Genomic DNA, 21,353 nt, shown 5'->3' with positions numbered 1-21,353 from the left:
AAATTTTATAAAATGGTTGTTCCAAAAATTTAATAATAGATATATTAAAGTTTAATATACTTTATCAAAACTTGGACATTTACCTGTACCACAAGTGTTTTTCTCTCTTCACCCAAGGCATCATCTTTTTCCTTCTTTCTGTTTAGGGATTTTTTAGATAAAGAACTATTTCTGTTATCTTTCTGTACTTTTAATTGCAGCTCCTGAGAAAATCTTAACAAAAATATATTTGTCAATAAAATAGTATAAGACAAATAAATCTAGAAAAAATGTTTTTAAGATACTTGTTTTAAAAATTGAATGTTCAACACCCTCCCTGGTGGCACAACAGGTTAGGACGCAGCACTGTAAGCTAGCTGTAGCCATTTCAATGCGAGTTCTATCCCAGCCCCAGAGGTGACCCACATGGTGACATAGACCTCTCCTGACCCACCCACTGCTCCCCTCAGCAGTGTAGTTTGTCAGTCTGCCTATTCTGCTCCCTACTCTGTCTCTGGGGAATCCTGTCACCACCCCTGCACCTCTAGCTTGTGCCCTTGTTCTGTATGCATAAATAAATATTTTTTAAAGTGAAATGTTCAATGCTTCCATTTTCTAGCTATACATTATGCGAGGCCAGAATTTCTTCATATCCTTCAGCCAAAGCAGCCAACTAACTGAATGCAAATATGAAAAGCCAGCTATCTTTTATTAGCTAGATTTTAAATAGATATGTAAAAAAATACACAGCAATGGCCATTATCATGCATCTCACTATAGTTAGTTGCACTGATGCCAGCAGCTGGAATAGCACAAGAGACTATGCCAGCAGCTCTGGCTCCTGTGGGTTTGGTATATCAAGGGACCCAACACATCAGCAGTGTCAGCAGCACCAGAGGAGTGGATATGATGTAAGTTTGGCACTGGGCTGGAACCTTTGCAACTGCATTAGCACCCAAGATGATGGCATCATTTGTGGGTAGCAATATAGATATCAGTGACCTGAAATTCAGATGTCACCACTGGGAGATAGAAACAAAGTCTGAAGTGGCTGCTTTGTGAAAACCAAGAGCCCTAATTTAGTGAAGAAGGCAAGGGATCACTCCTAGAAATTATGTTATTGCTGAGGGTAAACTGGAAGTAAGTTGGTAGATATTTGAGGTCCTGCAAAGTAGGTGAGTAGAGCTATAAGAGAACTATTGTTTGTTACTGATATGGAGGCCTTATGCCAACTCTGGGTTGGTAAGATCCAGAAAACATGCGTCAGTATTATACCTCTCAGCAAATCCATCCATCTGAAAGAAATCATGATGAAGGAGCTCAGCACAGAAGGGCCTTTTGTCAGGATCAACATGTAAGCATTTCTAGAAAAACAAGGAATATATTAGTCCATATCAAAAATAACTATTTACATTTCTAAATATAGACAACTCTATCTAGTCAATGAAATCTAAACTTCTATATTCAATGACAAAGAATAAAGCAAAACCCTGGCAATGACCACCAATGGTTTTCAATATCACAAAATGAAAGACCGTTATATTCAGGGGTTCTAGACAGAAATACAGAAACCTCTGATGAAGCAATCTTGCCACAAAAACACCTGATTCTCATCAAGCACTAGTTATACTATCAGTTTATAAAAATATAGAACATAGAGGAATACAGTAAATTAAATTACATGGGAAATTCTAAGGGACAAACAACCTACTTTCTCAACAAATAAATGTCAAGGTTTAAACAAAAAGGAAAGTGATCAGGAGAAGTTTACAAATTAAAAGTCTTTAAAAAGACAAATCAACCAATTGAGACCAATAGAAATAATGTAGACCCTAACTCAAACTTTGAAAATATGAAAAAACATCAATGAAATTTTGGACACGGATGTTTTGTCGTATTAAGGAATTACTGTGAATTTTTAAAATTTCAAATCTATGTAGAAAGGGACGAGACCTATTCTTTGCTTATTATTGTGCTAGATATTTTATACAGATGATTTTATGGTAATGTAGATCTTGTTCTCATTCACTGGAATAATCAATGGCAGTAAAAATAGAAGTAATATGATATGTATCTTTAATGAATAAGAAAATGTGTTCAATTAATAAATAATACATAAATGATAAATAAATAAATATATGAATAAATAAATAAATATAAATGAAATAATATATCTAGGATTGGTTTCAAAATGTCTTCCCCCCCCTCCCAAAACAAAAAATTGAGAAGGGTGTGAATAGATTAAAGAAAATGATCAAAAAGTTGCTAACTGTTGAAGCTAGATGACTATGTTAGGAGTCCTTATATTACTATTCTGTTTGAAATTTTCTATAATAAATTGTTTTAAGTTATATGAGTCAATTAAAAGAGATATAAGGTAGACAATAGTTTTACATATATTCCCTTTAAATCTTTCTACAGACATATCATAAAGCTGTGTCAGTAAGTAATATTTGTTTCTATTAGAAGATTATGACGAAAGTAGAATGTATTCTGAGAACTGTTACAATTAGTTGTAAGTCTACTAAATTTTAAAATGATTTTTGAAGAATTAAAAAAGCAAAATAAATACTTAAATAAATATAATGTGATCCTGTGTTTTAGAAATACCTAGTTAGGGCCCTCCCTGGTGGTGCAAGTTTGATCCCCAGCCTGCAGCTGACCCGCATGGTGCTGCAGACCTTTCCTGTCTTGCCCACTGCTCCCCTCAACAATATACTTCTTCAACCTGCCTGTTCTGCTCCCTGATCTGTCTCTGGTGAATCCTCTCACCACCCCTGCACCTTATTTAATACTTACTTAATACATTCTTTAAGACAACCCTAATTATATTGGGAAGGCAAGGTCCATTTTTTTTTTTAAAGATTTATTTATTTATTCGTACAGAACTGGGGTACAGGCCAGAAATGCGGAGGGTGAGAGGAGTCACCAGAGACAGAGCGGGGAGCAGCACAGGCAGATCGACGAAGTACACTGCTGAGGGGAGCAGCGGGCGGGTCAGGAGAGGTCTGCCACGCCATGTGGTCACCTCCGGGGCAGGCGGGGATCAAACTCATGCGGAAGTGGCTTTAGTTTCTTAGTGCTGTGCTTTAACCCACTGCGCCACCAGGGAGGGCCGCAAGGTCCATTTTTAAAGATAATTTGATCCAGTAAGAGTCTTCCCATTATTACTCTCAGTCAAACACAAGTCAATTGAACTTTCAGTGGTGAAATTCAGTGATGTAATATATACTCACAATGATTTTTAATGATGTACACTTGAAACATAAAATTATAGCATAATGTCACTTCAAAAATATAGAAAAATGAAAAAGAAAAAAACACTAGGCAGAGATAATGATCATTTGTAAATTAACTTTAGAAAATTCAGTGACTAAGCAAAGCTCTATTAACAATACATGAAGGTCATGATCCTGTGTGCTCTACTTTAACTTTTCTTTCTTTTTTAACTTTTGTCTTACTTTTCTTATCTTTCCCACTTACACAGGTCTTCCATTTTAAATGTTGAATATTATAAACACATATTTATTAGAGACTTTCACATCTGGAATATGTTAAATAACACTACATGGTTTCTTAAAACAAAAATTTTAGGTCTTTAGTTCTGAGGCTCCCCTCCCTCGTCAAGTTATTTAAATGCTTAATAAACAAAAAGTAAAATCATCACAAACTGTTAATCTCAGAGAGCAACTAGATAAGGCGGAAATAGGGAAAAACAACTCCGTAATATAAATTCCCTATCAGAAAGAAAAAAGAATATGGATAATTACCTTTGCTAAATCTACAGCAACTTCAGAGAGCTTGGGATAGCGTCTCTCAAGAGGTTCCGTTTCCTTGATTTCAGGCAACCTTACTCCAGCAAACACAGGATTTTTATAAAACAATTCCTGATGTCTTGGAATTAGATTACCTGGAAGTGCAAGCAGCATACATATCTGTCATTACACATCATGATAGAAATGGCAAAAAGATTATAATAAGTAGAGAAACGAAAGGAACACAGCCAATGGCACTGTGTGTGTGTGTTAAAGATTTATTTATGCATTCAAGAACTGGGGTACAGCCAGCCAGAGTACAGGAGACGAGAGGCTTCACCAGAGACACAGTGGAGAGCAGAACAGGCTGACTGACGAAATACACTGCTGAGGGGCGCAGCGGGCCGGTCAGGAGAGGTCTGCCACAGCTGCTAGCTTGCAGGGCTGTGCTTTAATCCACTGTACCACTGGGGTCCATCATACCCTTCTAAGAATTTAATTTTTTTAATATTTATTTTTATTTAATGATGCATATAAGAACTGGGTTGTAGGTCAGCGGTGCAAGGGTTGAGAATATTCACCTAAGACAGAGTGGGGAGCAAATAAGCAGATCTACTGAAATACACAGCTAAGGGGAGCAGCAGGTAAGACAGCAGAGGTCTGGTCTGCCTAACTATATGGAGGTTAGTTCCCTGGCTGGGGATCTAACTCGTGCCACAATGACCAGTGATAGCTTGAGTACTGAGATTTAACCACTTGCACCACCAGGGAGGTCCCTAAGAATTTAATTTTTTATCAACCAATTTGATGCTTGTATATAAGGTCTGATTTGAGCACTTTATCCTTGTCTCAACTATAGTGCCTAATATAGCATGAAATATATATATGAAAAATCTGTGTAAGAAACCTGAGTTTCTAATTTAATAGTTAAATCCTCAGTGATTTTTCCATTATGTCCATTTTCCAAACTTCCACCTCCCAACATAAAGCTTATTTTTCAACAAATATAAGGAGTCTCTGATAGGTTAGCTTTAAAATTCTGTCCATGGTTCTAACAACAAAAGTCAAATCTGTGGCAAGCAAACTATCTTGGAAATCTGTCTCTTACTGTGAAGGTGAGGAGGAGTATACTAAAAGCTGGCTAAACCAAAGGTAATAAGTGATCATTTACAGCCTATTTGTGATTAAGTGAAAGCAAAAGTGCAGAAAAAATATACAACGCTTGCTCTTTTCTTCTTATTGTGGGGAAGTGGGGACATAGAGAAGAGTGAACAGTATTAACAGAATATGTCATCTATAGATATGCATACACACATATTCATATGCAAGATTTTCCTATTTGCACCCTATTGCCACTTAAAATACATAGCATCTTAATATATCAACAGTCTATAGCTCGGAAAAAGTTGTTTGTAGGGGAAAACATTTAAAATGCAGATGTACCATCTTACCTAAACACATCATAATGTGATATAGCTGATCAATATCAGAATCTCCAGGAAAGAGGGGTTCCCCCATGAACATTTCAGTTACCAGACAGCCTATGGCCCACACATCAACAGCCCTGAAAAAGCAATGTGGTGTAAAATCTTGAATATTAATGTCTACTGTAACTGTATGTTTTGCATATTACTATTGTAATTCTTGGTATTGAGAACAGGCATAGAAAGACTTAAATAACCCATAAAAAGACTTTCTTCTGGAAAGGTAATATACTAACTCCCAAGTTTACATGTCAGATTTCCAGAAACTTCAATCATGTGCCATAAGAAAAGGCTTCTGAAAATTCAAGACAATAATTATGTGTACTTTATTCTAGAAATTAGTCTTTCAAGTTTCCATTCAGACCTATTGATTATTTGTTTGCACATAATTCTAATAGGGTAATCAATATATCTTTTGGTATACTAAAAATTGCATGCCAGAAAGAGGTAGTAATTGAGGACATATACAGTAACAAGAAGAACTGAAAGCTAATAGGAGGATTGTCTTGAAAATCAGTCACAAAAATGCAAAAATATGCTGACATCATTTATCAAGGGACAACTACCTTGACATTGCTTAAGGTTATAGCTAAATCATAGAATTGTACACATATTATATATGGCAATAAAAACACAGAGTGATAAATAAAGTTATATATAATTGCCAGGGTAGTTGTAGAAAATAGATTTCTATTAAAAAAAAATAAGGTGAGCAGTCCTGCCCACCTGTGCCTATGCAGGTGCTTCTTTATACCCACCCTCTCCCTTGGTTGGGCAGCAGCCTCCTGACTGCCAGTGACCTGTACCTGCCAGGACCTCTCTGCACTGACCTGCCTCTGGCCTGGCCTCATGGCTGCCTGCCAGGGAACATGCTAGCTTCTCAGCAAACCTGTCCCTTTCAGGGCATCTCTCCTGTCCACTTCTACCTATGCAAAGTCCTTTACTTCCCTCTCTCTTTTCTAATAGACTTGTTCTTTAAATATAAATAATAATAATAATACTAAGGCTACAATCCCTTCTTTGAAGAAATCACTTATGAAGACAATTTATGTTTTAAAAACGTTTTACTCACTTGTTCTACTCCTACACTTGCCTGCCCCACCTCACTTCATTCCAACAGATTTATCCAATCTATGTGTTAATCTCTCTTTATGAATGATCAGTAATCTATTTCCAACCCACTGTAATAAAACAGACCACTCACTCAACTTGAATTCCCTACCTTTAAAATAAGGTTTCACAAGAATGTTTATGGGAGGAGCACCAAAAATGTTTATATATCACTTCAATAAAGTTCCTTTCAGAGTTTGGGGGATCTTTTATTATATTAGAAATATGTTCCATGTTATAAAAAAAAAAAACAGCCGGATTTTAACCCCTTTCCCCCCCCCCCCCCTCACTGATGTCTTACTTGCCATACTTGACGTCACCAACCAGTAGCTCTGGAGCTCTGTACCATCGGGTAGCCACATAATCTGTATAAACCTCCCCAGGAGCTGCCAGGGTCCGTGCAAATCCAAAATCACATAGTTTAACAATGCCAGACTGGGAGACTAGTATATTTTCTGGTTTTATGTCTCTGTGGATGATCTAAGACAAAGAGCAGAGTATGACATACATTGACACATCAGTTTAAGTAAGTTAATTCTTTTTTGAGTACCTGCCCTTTTCAGAGCATTGTTTTGGTCTCTATAATGAATACAAATAAGAAAATATAAAATTGTTCCTTGCTTTAAAGAAATTAGGATCTAGTTGGTGAAGACAACACTTTTGCTTCAATTTTTTAAAACAATTAAACAGTGTCAGTTCTTTAAGCAATTAAAGAACTAGATGGAATATATATTAAACACCAAATTGATTATTTTGTTAATGACTGCTCTTAAGACCAAGAGAGTAAGGCTTTTGTTGAAGACAAAAAGTAGTGAAGGACATTTTTATGAAATGGGTGGATTCTACAAGTAAAGTCCTTAAAGCAAAGTATGATGCAAAGAAATGTAGACAGAAAGGGAAGGGCAATTTAAGTGGATGTGTCGAGAAGAACAAAAGAACAAAGATGGCAGCACTTGTCCCAAGACAGCCCACCTGTGCCTACAAGCTGACCTTTTCCCACTTATGTCTAGCAAGTATCTTCTCCTTTATTTTTTTCTAATAAGCTTTCCCTTTCAGACATATTAAGAAAAAAAGAGCAAAGATGAGAAAAGATCAGGAAATTCTGGAAAAATGTTTTCTCTAGAGTAGAGGTTATATACTAGGAAAGAGGGGTGCCTCAACTGCCAGCCTGGGAAGGCTGAGTTTGTATCAAGATCATGGGCCTAGATTATAGAGATGTTGGCCATAAACAAATTAAATCAGACAGAGACAAGATTGAGGGAGGGGGCAGTGGGATAACTATGAGGTGATAAAGGCATATACTAGTACTCATGAAAAGAAAGGAAGGTACTCAATGCAAAAGTACTCAAATGACTAGAATGGAAGACATGCAGTTTACCATGAATGAAAAATCAACAGAATTTATGAAATAATTTCAAGTATTTTATTTGAAGTTGTGAATCTAAAACAATGGTAGTTCTTTTAGAGAAAGGTCTACAAAATTTTTTGATAGAATAATTATAGTTCCGTTCAAGCCATGTGAGTTTTTAGGCAAACTGTTGAGCACCCAAGTGCAGGCATTCACCAAGCAATTAAAATAAAACAAGGTCAGTGGTTACATTTTCTGAAGAAGACACTGCGGAAGGAGAAAACAGGTCATTGAAACAGAGGCAACTCTAAAAATTCTATAGGCAAAACAAATTATTAGGCCTAATTAACTATTACAAGAAAAATGGATTTTGCAAATTAAAAATATGCTTTGAATTACTTCAATGACAGCTTTCTAACTGACAATCTGCCATGGCCAAGCATTCCGCATTGGCTTCTATCACACCCTAGACATCCATGCTGAGAACTCAGGGCCTACACCACAGCCTCTATTCTGGAGCATAAAAAGGTGAAATGGGAATTAGGACACCAGGGTTCTAGTCTCAGGCTTTCAGCACAGTCATAGCCAGCTTGACCTTTCTGGGTCTATCTCCTCATTCCTTCAAATGCCATAGTCCTTCCCTACTATAAAGCTCTATGAACTTGATAACAACAAAAGAACCTAAGAAAAACAAAGTCATTGCAGATTTGAGTGATCAAGGAAAATTTTGTGAAAACAATAGTTTCTGATATGTCTTCCATAATGTCACATCCTAAGTAAACGATCATACCTAATAATTTCAGTAAAAAAGTTACTTAAGTGTCTACAAATACCTCATAATACCCTGTATTAATTGGTCAAATTAATTGATAGTAAATGTAATTTGCTTTTAAACATATTTTCTTGACTCAGCTCATGAAAGGATTAAAATACTAATTTCGAAAAAAACACAATTACACGGGACTATGGTGGTGGCACAGGGGTGATTTGGTGATGGGAAACCCGCGGGGATTACAGTCGAGATGGAAAAAAAAAATGTGCAAAATGATGTAAAAATAAACTTTGTAATAAAAAAAAAACACACAATTACAACAAATCTTGCACCTTAAAACAGTATCCATTTATTATTCAAAGTTCTGTATGTCTACGATCCAGGAATGGCTTAGTTAGCTTTTTTCCTTTAAAAATTCTATTTTTAATTCTAGTATTCAATTACTTGAATAATGCATTTAAAACTAAATAACTTAAATTTCTTAAAGTGAGACATTTATTATGTATGCATTTGTATATGTGATGCATGTTTGCATCCTATGTTTTTTCTAAGTCTTAATTTTATCCTTATAATAACCCTATGAGATAAGTTTTATTATTATCTCTGTTTAATAGAGGGTTAAAAGTGAGCTTTTGGGAAAAAGATATTGTAGGTTTAAGGACTAAGGGTATGAAATCATGATCTAGAAGAGTTTGAGTAAATGGACAATAAAAAAGTACACTGAGCTAGACTAGAGCTTGCTGGAGGTAAGTGGTCATAAATTAGAGTAAAATCAGGTCTCGCCCCATAAACACTACATTTTACACAGTTTAAAGTGATACATGAGCCCTGTGAAGTTAATCCATGAAACTACTGGATATTAACACCTTCTGCTTTACAGAGAGAATAGCACTCATGCCAGTAAGACTTAATTACTAAATTGCCGAATTGTTAGTATGACATGAAATGTGTTATTAAATATGAATTGATTAGTCATGAACGTATAAAAAACAGAAACACAGAAGGCAGTGTAGGCAGAACTGATCCAAATAATTCAAAAGGGAGTGCCAAGGTTTTTTGTATACAAGTTCCACTGGCAAGCCTATCCTTAGTGTGGAGATGAATGCAGGGAGCTGACTCATCTAACTTCAAATATCAAAGGCCCATTGGAAAGCTATCATCCTTCTTATGAGGAAGACGAATTAGTCTTCACAGATTGATTCCACTTGATTCACTAACACCGTAATGGTTTGATTCCTGTCTAACCAACATTATAATTATACTTCATGTATTTTATCTCTGGAACTAACTGACTAAACAATTAGTCTCCTGAGCATGAAAATTATGACTCAGTCCTAAGAAAGAGATATGGTCTCAGTATTTAGGGGTTTTTTGTTTGTTTGTTTTAATTCTAAATTGATTTATTTTTAAAGATTTATTTTTATTTACTTATACATACAAGAACTGAGGTGTCAGCCAGAGGTACAGGGGGTGAGAGGAGTTACCACAGGTAGAGTGGGGAGCAGGACAGGCAGATCTACTGAAATACACTGCTAAGGGCAGCAGGGTAAGACAGGAGAGGTCTGCTGCATCATATGTGGGTTAGCTCTCTGCCTGGGGTCGAACTCAGCACTGAGACTTAACCCCTGTGCCACCAATAAAACTCCCTTACTATTAGTTTTATTAAAATCAATTTATGAGTCTGCATCATTTCATGCAATCTTCCAACACTGAATTGGGATGAAAAGACAACTTAAATAGTCCAAAAACAAGTGCAGAAATTGAAAGTAATAAATTTCACTCAACCGACCTGTTCTGCTCCCCACTCAGTCTCTGGCAGATCCTCTCACTGCCCCTGCACCGCTGGCCTATACCCTAGTTCTATATGCATAAATATTTTTTAAAAAGTAAAAACTCTAATACATAAAGATTTATGTACAAATAAAGATTTATTCACAAATACCAAGTGATGGGAAAAGCCTAAGTGCCCTACAATAGATGAATGGAAAAAGAAATTGTGGAATACATACTCAATGGAATACTAGACAGTGATTTTAAAAGATGAAGCAGTGATTTAAAAACATACCCTACCTGGTGGCACAGCAGGTTAAATCACAGCACAAAGAAGCTAAAGCCACTTCAGCACGAGTTCGATTCCTGCCCACCCCGGAGGTGATCCACATGGTGGGCAGACCTCTCCTGACCCGCCCACTGCTCCCCTCAGCAGTGTACTTCCTCAGTCGGTCTGTTCTGTACCCCACTGTCTCTGGTGAATCCTCTCTCCACCCCTGCACCTCTGGCCTGTACCCCAATTCTGTATGCATAAATAAATATAAATAAAATCTTTAAAAAAAATGAAATAGTGGTTTTAGTGGTAGGTGTGGTATGATAACATATATCTGAAGAGGTGCGCACCCACATCCCCAAACCATACAGTGCAATAAACCAATGTTTTTCAGGAATATATATATATATATATATATATATATAACTTAAAAGGAAATAGGTAAAAAAAATATCAAGTAATTAATTAAATTAAAACTAAATACTTACATTGTGACTGTGACAAAATCCAATTCCATTAATAATCTGAAACAAGTACTTTTGAACTAGTTGGTAATCTAGTCCATTTGGAAAGAGTTCCAAGTCATCAAGAATTGTATGATCAACAAATTCAAAGACTAGGTACCATCGTTTTTTTTTCTTACATACTTCCAACAAATTGACCAGATTTTCATGTCTTAGTTGCTGTTATTAAAGAAAACACACACACATAAAAAAAAAGTATTATTAAGATTAAATTTACTAGTAATTAGTCACATCCGAAAGTAGTTCTTAGTGAGAGCAACATAAATAAAAATATATAGTATGTACATATTGTGAAAATATATTCTGGTTTTTAAATTATAGCCAAAAGACCATATTGCTCCATTCCCTTTTCAGAGAACACAAAGTCAATGGAAAAAGAAATGTTGTTCCATCTTTGATAAAAGCAAGTGAGGTCTATGACTCTTTGATATAATACTGGGAACAAGATTCATGAGTTATCAGTGAAAGCATTCCTAGAACTGAATGGCACCAGAAAACAGCAGGGAATAAATCACATGAAAATACATTTGCGGGAAGCAAGCTGTGAGGCAGAATGGAAGGCAAAACAATTCATGACGAACAAACATGCAACTATAAATTTCAGGGAAATTAAAGTTAATAAAACTCAATCCCACACGCTGGCTAGTATTTAAGCAACATTACTGGGAGCCATGGTGAATTTCTGTTAGCCAAGAATAAGGTCGATATCTGTCCCCCAATGAATCTCCTACCAATAACTGATCAAGAGAAAGCTGGATGACTTTGTGTAGAAAATAAGAAGCACTCAAAGAGCAATCAATCTAGGTTCTACTGAAAGACACTGTAATAGGAAAGAAGAAAATAGGTATGACAGATAAAACCTCATTAGAAAAGTAAAGGAAAAGTAACCACTAGAATACAGCCTTCAAAATTCTGAAGGAAAGAAAACAAAATTCAGGAACTTGACCTATCCCCAACAAAGCTGTCATTTAACTAAAAGACACAGAGAAGAAATGTTGAACATAAGCAGTGAATCATTAGTGCAAGACTAAGTCGTATAAATGTGGGTAACCTGGTCACAAAAAAGGTGAATATTGAAAGCCCAAATATATACAGATAATAGTACTAATGAGCATAGGACAAAAAGAAGATGTAAGCAAAATAATAGTGTATATATGCAGATTTCCTTGTCAATGGATAAAAGTTGTATTTTTTATCTCAAGTTTTAATTATAAGGTCTAGTTATATTTATAGATTTAATGGTAACCACTAAATTAGTTAGATAGCTTTTAAAATCAAATGGTCAATAAGAGAGGGAAATAGAGGTATGGTGATTGCATTGTAAAGGATTCAGTATATCGATAAAAGGTAATGAAAAGTACAAAATAAATTTTTTCCAAATTACTAAACAACCAATCTGAAAAAAAAATCAGAGACTATAAAGAAGAAGATTTTAAAGGAGTAATAAATAGCATAAGATTATAAATCATAGTAACCAATACATAGAATTTACTATATTCTAGGTATTATACTCAGAGCATTTGCTAACTTGGCATAGCAGACCTCGCCTGTCTCCCCTCAGCAGTGTGTTTCAGACAACCTGCCTGTTCGGCTCCCCACTCTGTCTTTGGTGAATCCTCTCACCACTGTACCTCTGGCCTACACCCCAGTTCTTGTATGCGAAAATAAATCTTAAAAAAAAATAGTAAATACAGAGTAGCTACTACCTTTAGGCCTAAGGGACAGAGCATAGGAATGACTTAAAAATGTAAAAGGCCCTCCAAACGACCATCAAGGCTGAGATTAGTACTTCATTGGAGAGGGTGTGGCTGCCACACCCATGTACAGACTGCCAGTGGTGAAGAAACTTGCCAGAGCACAGGAGCTACAGGTTTGTAGAGTGATTATCATGGGGAATAGAAACTTGCCGAAACTGAGGGAGGCCTGAGCTGGTCCATGAAAGGTCCTATGTGGACTACCAGATCTCTCCTATAGTGATCTACTAACCTCTGTCTCTACCTACCTTACCCCAAAGCAGAACCAGAGGGAAGCTTCTTCTCACACCAAGGATCTACAGTATCCCTCTGTGTCTTCTACCAACAAAGCCTATGCTCAAACTAGATGGCAAAAGTGACAGAGAAATGTTTCAACAATAATGTCCAACAAAAATCAAAGATAACTAACCAGGCATGCAAAGAAATGAGGCCCCACAAGAAAAAAAAAAAAACAACAGAAAATAAAGGCACTAAAACAGATGCAAAATGAGATCAGTATTGGAATTAGCAAATATAAACTACTGTAATTTTTATGCTACTATAAAAAACTACCATTTTTTTTCTTAAAAAAAAAAAACAAAACCCGAACACATCAAAACTGAAAGAATTCCAAACCATAAAAAGTAATACAGCATATTTGGACCAAAGTAAAAAGTCTAGAACAGAAAATTTAAGAATTTCTCTTTTGGGAGTCTCCCCAGTGGTGCAAGGGGCTAAAGTGCAGCACTAGGAAGCTCTCCACAGCCACTGCAGTACAAATTTGATCCCCTGGACAGGGAGGTGACCCACATGGCACGGCAAACCTCTCCTGTCATGCCTGTGGTTCCACTCAGCAGTGCACTTCAGTCAATTAGCATGTTCTGTTCCCCACTCTGTCTGAAGAATCCTCTCACCCTGCCCCACCCTCTGCACCCTGGCCTGTACCCTATTTCTTGTGTGCATAAATAAATAAATCCCTAAAAAAAAAAGTGATAATTTCCCTTTTTTCCTTGCCTAGTCACAACAATAAAATAGGTACACTATGACAACTTTCACACTTAGTACAAGCAGGAAAGTCTAGGCAAAATATACAAAGCCACTACTTGGAGAGACGACAGAGAGAATAAGGAGTATCATGACAAGTAGATTCTCTCAGGGACTGCAGTTTAAATTTGCATTAAATAAATCCCTCAAATTGGATTACTGTGATATAAAATTGTCACTGTAACCAGGTTTCCTGAAGTATAAGAGTCTCCTCAAGAGCCTCACAGAAAGGAATTTCCCTGGTGGTGAGGTGTTTAGTCTCAGCGCTATGGCTGTGTGATAGTGGCTTCAGTTCAGTTGAGGCCAGGGAGTTAACCCACATATTGCCCAGCACATCTCTCCTCTGGTGCTCCCCCCTCAGCAGTGTACTTCAGTAGATCCACCTGTTCTGCTCCCCATATTGTCTCTGGTGAATCTTCTGACCCTGGCATCTCTGGCCTATCCCCCAGTTCTTCAATGCATAAATAAAATATATCCTTAAAAAAAAAAAAGAGAGAGAGAGCCTCACCAGAAACATACAAAACTTCAAAACTCCTTTTAGAGGGAATATAAATATCCATGGACTCAAACTATACATGTGATTTTTATAAAATTCAATTCAGGCATATCAAGAAGAAAATGAAGAGAAACAAAATCCTAGAAAGCAGAAATAAATACATGGAAGATCATGATAATAGTTGCTGGATACAGACTTTAGAACAGCCTACAATTAGATGAATGGATCAAAAGGATATATTATTATGAGGAGCCTCCCTAAGGGGCCAGAACAGGGGAGGGAGAACACAAGGGACTATGGTGATGGTTCACACATAAATCTCAAGGGAGATTTATGGAGACTACACTTGAAGAAAGAAATCAAATATGGTACAAAATGAACAACAATGCAAGAAAAAAAGTTTAATCAGTAAAAGAAAAGTCTGTACTTTAAGTATTCAAGAAATCAGAAAAGATTTGGCAATACACTGGAAACTACATGAAAAAAATATGGAAATATGAACTTTGAAAAATACATCACTGATTAATAAAGCAGTGGTTGAATTTTTAATAGAAAATCAGATAAAGCTTAAACACGATTACTGAGTTGGAGGGTGGGTCAGAAGAAAATATCTAGAATGAGTGAAGGAAAAAACAAAAGGATAAAAAACACAGAAAAGTATACAGAAGACAGGTGGAAAAAATCTAATATATGAAACTGAATTCTTAAATGATAAAGAGAATGGAATGGTGGCAACATAGAACAATAATTGCTCAGTATTTTCCACAATTAAAAAATGACATTATTTTACAGGCACAAGAGCCATATAATCAAAGCAAGAAAAATTCAATTGGCACATTATTATAAAACTGCTGAAAAACAAGTTTAAAGGAAAAAAATCTTAAAAAGTATCCAGAAGAAAAATAAACATACTATGGAATGTCTGACAAATGACCTTTTTTATTATTATTTTAAATAATAGTTTTTTTTTTACATCATTTTCTGCTTTTTTCCATCTCAGTTGTAACCCCAGTGGGCTTCTGAACACCAATTCACCCGTGTGCTATCACCATAGTCCAGTGCACTTCTCCCCCATTTTTGATCCCATTCCCCACTGCACCTCCGTAAAATGTCTCTGTTATATAGCTGTTCACCATTATCATTATTTTCTCGCATGTTCCATTATATCCTGCTATGAGAGAATACCATCTGGTATTTTTCCTTTTCTTTCTGGCTTATTTCACTAAGCATGATCTTTCCCAGCTCCATCCATGTTGCTGCAAAAGGCATGTGTTCATCTTTTTTGATTGCTGAGTAATATTCCATTGCATATATGTACTACATCATTTTAATCCAGTCATCTACTTTTCAGCATTTGGCTTGATTCTATGTCTTTCCTATTGTAAATAAAACAGCAATAAACATGGGGGTTCAGGTGTCCTTTTGAATCAGTGTTTTTGTGACAAATGACCTTTTAATAGAGAAAATGAAAGAGAGCAAAAATAAAATATTTTGATTGTACTGAATGTAATTACCTATCAACTTTAGTGACATATCAAGAAGAAAATTAATGAACTACATGGTTGGTCAGAAGAAACCAAACAGCATACAGAGAGAATGATGGCAAGAAAAATGTAAGAGAAGAATTTAGTGAGAAGATTTAATACCTGTTATGGAATCCAACAAATAGAGGGAAAAGAGAATGAATTTAAATAAAATTTGAAAGGTAACAAGCAAGAATTTTCCATAATTAATAAAAGAAATTATGTAATGTGGTAGAAGGGGGCCTGAAAATTAAAGATTTATCTATCTCAACAGATTAGAAAAGAGAATTGCAAAATAAGTCCATCCACTTAGAGTAAGGAAAACTAATATTTCTTAAAGTGAATGAAGAGTCAAGAATGTCAACCCTGCAGGCCTAAGACTGCTATCCTTACATAGGCACCTGGGAATGTGGATTTCAGGAGCTGCTCTTCATTTCCAGAACTGACAGAATGACTCACTTTGCAAATATTACTTTTCTGCTCACTACCTACAATCCTTTTTGGAGTCTAGATTCAGGACAAGCCAGGCAGAGGGTGCTTATATGACCAGCTTCCAGTAAAAACCTTGGATACTGAGTGTCTAATGAATTTCATTGGTACACAATATTACGTGAATTGTCAAAACTTGTTGCTGGAAGTAATAATTGTATCCTATGTGACTCTATTGGAAGAGGATTCTTGGAAAACTGTACCAGGTTTCCCTTGGAATTCACACCATGTGTCTTTTCCCTTTACTGATTTTATTGTATAAACTTTCATAGGTTGAGCGTTGATTGCTCAGCAAATCATGAAAAGTGGGGACGGTCTTTAGAACTCCAGACACAGATTATAGAAAGGCAAGCAAATAGATACAAAGAAAAGTAATAAACACTTTAAAACTCTTGTTTGTATTCATGAGATAAGTAAATTTGTATATATAGTCAATTTTTATTTCCCTCACAAAATTTATACTTGTCATGAAAATTAAACAAATATAAAACCACAGTATTTTTTGAATAATGAAATCTTTTCGATATTTGATTGAAGCATACATATATGCCTTTACTCACCTTTAGTAACCTGATTTCTCGCATAGCAATTTTTTTAACCATTTTGTCATCATCGCTTTCTAAAAACTTCTTGATGGCCACAATTCTTCCACTGTCTTTATTCCTACATTTCATCACCATTCCATAGCTTCCTTCTCCAACCAATCCTAGGTTCTCATACTTTTCCATTTTAATTTAAGACCAGTAGGAATTTTTCTTGCTGTGGAAACCATAATTAATTTTAGTTAATAATGCCTAGTATGTTAATTTCCTCCACACTTCTCCCCCCAAATTAACTTCCACTTGTTTTCCACATTTGAGCAATCTCTGTATTTTATCTCTCCTGTGCTTGTTCACAATTTCTACTTGTTTTCACATCTAAGCTGTGTTTTCAAGATATTTGCACAAATTTCATGATAAACAAGGCAAACTGAAGTTTTAGTAACTTTAAATTTGAATTACTAAATGGCATGTTAACGGAATGCAACATATTTTTAACTCAGGTAATTGGACTATCAATCAAAACAACTATGGCTTACTTTAGAAAGACACAATTCCTTTTCACTCAAGGAATTTGGTTTCAGTGAAGGTTAATTTTTTTATATATATTTAAAAATCAAAGCTGAAAATCTTTAAGCATTTTCTATTCAATTGGGAAAAAATTTTGCTCATAAGTGATCACTTACCAAGTAACCCTAAGAACTTATGATAAATGATTTTCTTAACTTTTTTCCTATAGTATTAAATTCCTCTATTGAACTTACAGAATGACAGCAATGGCATCACAGTTTATAAACTATTTTCTAAATTAAATACCAGTACAACCAAATACAGTGCTTCAAAAATACTTGTAATGACTCATTATAAAAATGATCATTTGAATTTTGAATTTAGAAATCATTTACATCCCATTACCATTAGATGATATTTTCAAGGTAAGGACAATTCTAATAAAATCATTCTTATTTTAGTAATGGTTGATAACAATCCAGCAATTATTCATTGCATATTTTGGAATAGAAAAAAAATTTCAATCAAAATACATGTTGAGGCCCTCCCTGGTGGCACAGCGGGTTAAAGCACAGCACTGAGAATCTAAGACGGCTTCCGCATGAGTTCGACTCCCGCCTGCCCCGGAGGTGACCACATGGCGCGGCAGACCTCTCCTGACCCGCCCGCTGCTCCCCTCAGCAGTGTACTTCATTGATCTGCCTGTTCTGCTCCCCACTCTGTCTCTGGTGAAGCCTCTCACCCTCCACATCTCTGGCCTGTACCCCAGTTCTGTATGCATAAATAAATAAATCTTTAAAAAAAAAATACATGTTGATGTTAATTCATAATGTTTGATTGCCATAAAATAGGAAAGTTAAAAACTACAACTTCAAAGTTAAACTTCTTAAATATGATATTAAAATTAAATTCCAATTGCAAATTATTTTTCTAACCAATTGTGCAATTGGGTCATAGCTCATTGAATATACCTGTTTCTTTAAGAGGACCTGCCCACAAAGACTTTAAAAGTAATCATGAACTAATAAATAAGTTTTAATCCCAACATACTCCTCAATATTTTGGGGAAAAAAAAACAACAACTGTCTTTTTGGTAACTATACTCATGTAATTCAACCTTGAATTTTATTTTTAATCTGACAATATAGAAACATTCATAAAACTTGGAAAGAAAAACAGTCTCATGTTATTGTATACTATGGCAATCTAAAGTTAATTTACCCAAATTTGGAAATGTGATTTATTATTCCCCTCCGTATTATCAATCATACATTAATGGCAAGAACACAACAAATATCCTCTTGGCTCTGGCAAACCATGGGGTCCAATGTACACAATTCATTTTTATCACTTTACACCTAATAATTTAGAGTTTGGTTTTACTATATATAGCAGTTTAGGGTTTTACTACATGTAGATAGATATTTAATGAATATATGTATGGAAAAAGATTATCTTCATGAGGGAAATCATAATAAACCTCAGTCAAGACTAATTGTCATTATTTCATTAATTTACTGCCAGTTTTGAGGGTAGGTTCTACTACAAACTGTTTATAGGGCAGTTTTCCTGACACACTTTCTCCATACATTTGACATTATCACTTCCATCTATTACCTATTTTTTATGAAAAAAAATTACTCATTGTAAATCTACTCCTCCTTTAGTCCCCCCTTCCTCCATTAACAAAGTATGTTTTAAGGATTAGACTTTAGATTAATCATGCCAAGGACAAAAAAAAATGACTGGAATCTATAACCTGGATCATTTTAACCCTTTTGTAATTGGTGGCCTCAAAATTTTTAATGCAAAGTGAATAAAACTTACCTTGGCATATCTTAGATGTTCTGAAGCACATCATAAACTACCATATGATTACTCCCAGCTTATTCTCTGCACATCTGGGTCACAGCCCATTGAACATTCCTGCTTTCTCGAGTGGCACTGCCTACAAAGGCCTTAAGAGCATCACAGCTTAAAAACTCCTTGTTTCCTGAAACAGTTACTCATAAACTGAAAGTAAGGGTAATACCAACTAAAAAGAAGTCTGGCAATGCTAGGTATTACGGGACATGTGCCATATAAGCATCTGGCTTTACTATTAACAATTTAAAGAATAATACTATACATTTAAAAAATGTTCAAGACAGATTGAAATCATTCTAGATAAATGATCGAGATGATTGAAATTTTTTATTAAAGTATTGTACTTACTATTTCTTTAAAATCCTTTAGCGTGTAAAGACCCAGAAGGTTTCAACTTGTAAGTAAATTTGAGGTGAAATGCATTTCGCTCGCATGTCTAAAAGATGCTGACTAGCAATTCCAGTGCTGTTGTGATCAATTTCTTCTGTGGACCGTCACGGGTCCTAGGTGAAGCTGGCAGGGAGGCAGATGGGCCTTGGCCACCTCAAGCTCACACTCTGGAGCATCGAGGGCCGCATGCTGTCGTTGTCAAGGCAACGACCTCACTCTATCCCCAACCATTGACACAAAGTCTCCAGAGAGAGACAAGGCCCAGGTCAGAATGCGTCCACGGCAGGCACAACACCTGTTAAGACCAAGTCTTAAAGACCAAGACTTGTAAAGAAATTACCTGCGGTGGGAGGGCACCGCCTCCCGGACCGAAAGGTGCCCAGTCCCTGGAATCGGTGAATCTATTTGGCTCCCGCAAGCTCTGGAGAGAGGCGTTGGCCACCAAGCTGCAAGGGGGAGGGTCCTCTTCCTCTGGGTCCGCCCCCGAGTGCGCCAAGCCTCCCTTATTCTGATTGGCCAGCCCCTGTTGTTAGGAGCTATAATTGGCTTATCGCCAACCATCCCGCCCCTTCACCTGGCGATGGGCTCAGGTTTTGTTCACTAAAGCGCAGACGCCAGCCTAGGTGCACAGACACGTTCTGGATCAAGGATGCTCTGCTCTGCTTTACCCGATGACGACTGACTGACGGGACGGATCGGAAATGAGGAACTCTTAAGTACCCTGTCATTTTCTTTTTAAATCATGAAAACTAAACGTTCTATAAAACACTTCATCCTGGTTAGGGAATGTCCTAGAAAGCCCACATAAAGGCATTAATTCCTTCTTAAATACTAAGAAACATTTTGGTTTGTAAATAAACTTTTGCAGGTTAGCAGTGCTTGATCACCTCAAACTACTTAATATCGAGCTTCTGCACCAAAGGACTAGACCTGAAACCTGAGTACGGAGAAATATATAATTCTTGGGTCAACCAAAATGTAAATTATAATGTAGAAATAACTCTTCACTTAATCAAGTGACAGAAATGGAGGAAGCCATGGTCCATTTTGTTGCCTCTGTAAGCTATAAGTAAATCTGATGAATATTATATGAGGAGAAGATCACTTTTCAGAAAGTGGAAAATCCAGGTTTGTTGGGTTTGAAACTTGAAAACAAGCACGTAAATATCCTTTTTTTTTTTTTTTTAAGATATATGTATTGATACAAATAAGAACTGGTGTGTAGGCCAGAGGTGTGGGGGCAGTGAGAGGATTCACCAGAGACAGTATGGGGAGCAGAACAGGCAGATACACACTGCAGAGGAGAGCACTGGGTGACACTGGAGAGGTCTCTTGCAGGGGTCAAACTCATGCTGCAGTGGCTTGATAGTAGCTTGATAGTACTGAGACTTAATCCCTTTCACCACCAGGAAGGCCCAAAAATACAAATATCTTTTAACTTTGGAACTTTACAAAAATAATCAAGCATACAAATGTTACAAGGCCCACCTAAGAAAAAGGCCCACCTAAGAAAAAGGCCCCAAGCTTAAAAAACTTGCTGTATTCCAGTGATAACCAAAAGGAAAATGACTACATACTGGTCTTCCCTGGTGGCACAACAGGTTAAAGCACAAGCACTATGAAGCCATCAGAAGCCACTGCAGCACAATGTCCCCCACTGGGGAGGTGACCCACGTGGCACAGCAGATCTCTCCTCTCTCACCCACTGGCTCCCCTCAGCAGTGTACTTCCTCAATTTCTGTTCTGT

General features: G+C 36.3%; 1 protein-coding gene across 4 annotated transcripts in view; it reads right to left on the bottom strand.

The window, feature by feature from the left end:
- Positions 1 to 20,036, bottom strand: part of CDKL2 (cyclin-dependent kinase-like 2 (CDC2-related kinase)) — a 33,283-nt gene extending 13,247 nt beyond the window's left edge. For 2 of the 4 annotated variants that reach the window (XM_012724263.1, XM_012724260.1), the window contains exons 1-9: positions 19,565 to 20,036; positions 19,178 to 19,308; positions 16,862 to 17,060; positions 10,981 to 11,175; positions 6,630 to 6,808; positions 5,186 to 5,298; positions 3,750 to 3,889; positions 1,255 to 1,343; positions 84 to 213 (exon numbers count right to left, since the gene is read on the bottom strand). In XM_012724263.1, coding sequence (XP_012579717.1) covers positions 84 to 213; positions 1,255 to 1,343; positions 3,750 to 3,889; positions 5,186 to 5,298; positions 6,630 to 6,808; positions 10,981 to 11,175; positions 16,862 to 17,029 — 1,014 coding nt within the window. In that variant the 5' untranslated portion in view covers positions 17,030 to 17,060; positions 19,178 to 19,308; positions 19,565 to 20,036. The remainder of the gene's footprint in view (positions 1 to 83; positions 214 to 1,254; positions 1,344 to 3,749; positions 3,890 to 5,185; positions 5,299 to 6,629; positions 6,809 to 10,980; positions 11,176 to 16,861; positions 17,061 to 19,177; positions 19,309 to 19,564) is intronic. The other 2 variants (XM_012724261.1, XM_012724262.1) reach the window with 2 other exon arrangements.
- Between the last annotated feature and the right edge of the window lie 1,317 nt (positions 20,037 to 21,353).

Source organism: Condylura cristata, unplaced genomic scaffold (genome assembly GCF_000260355.1).
Source record: "Condylura cristata isolate star-nosed mole 26May11 unplaced genomic scaffold, ConCri1.0 scaffold00012, whole genome shotgun sequence".
NCBI classification, from domain to species: Eukaryota; Metazoa; Chordata; class Mammalia; order Eulipotyphla; family Talpidae; genus Condylura; species Condylura cristata.
The sequence above is the reverse complement of the archived record's forward strand: the minus strand, read 5'-3'. Positions and strand labels throughout refer to the sequence as shown.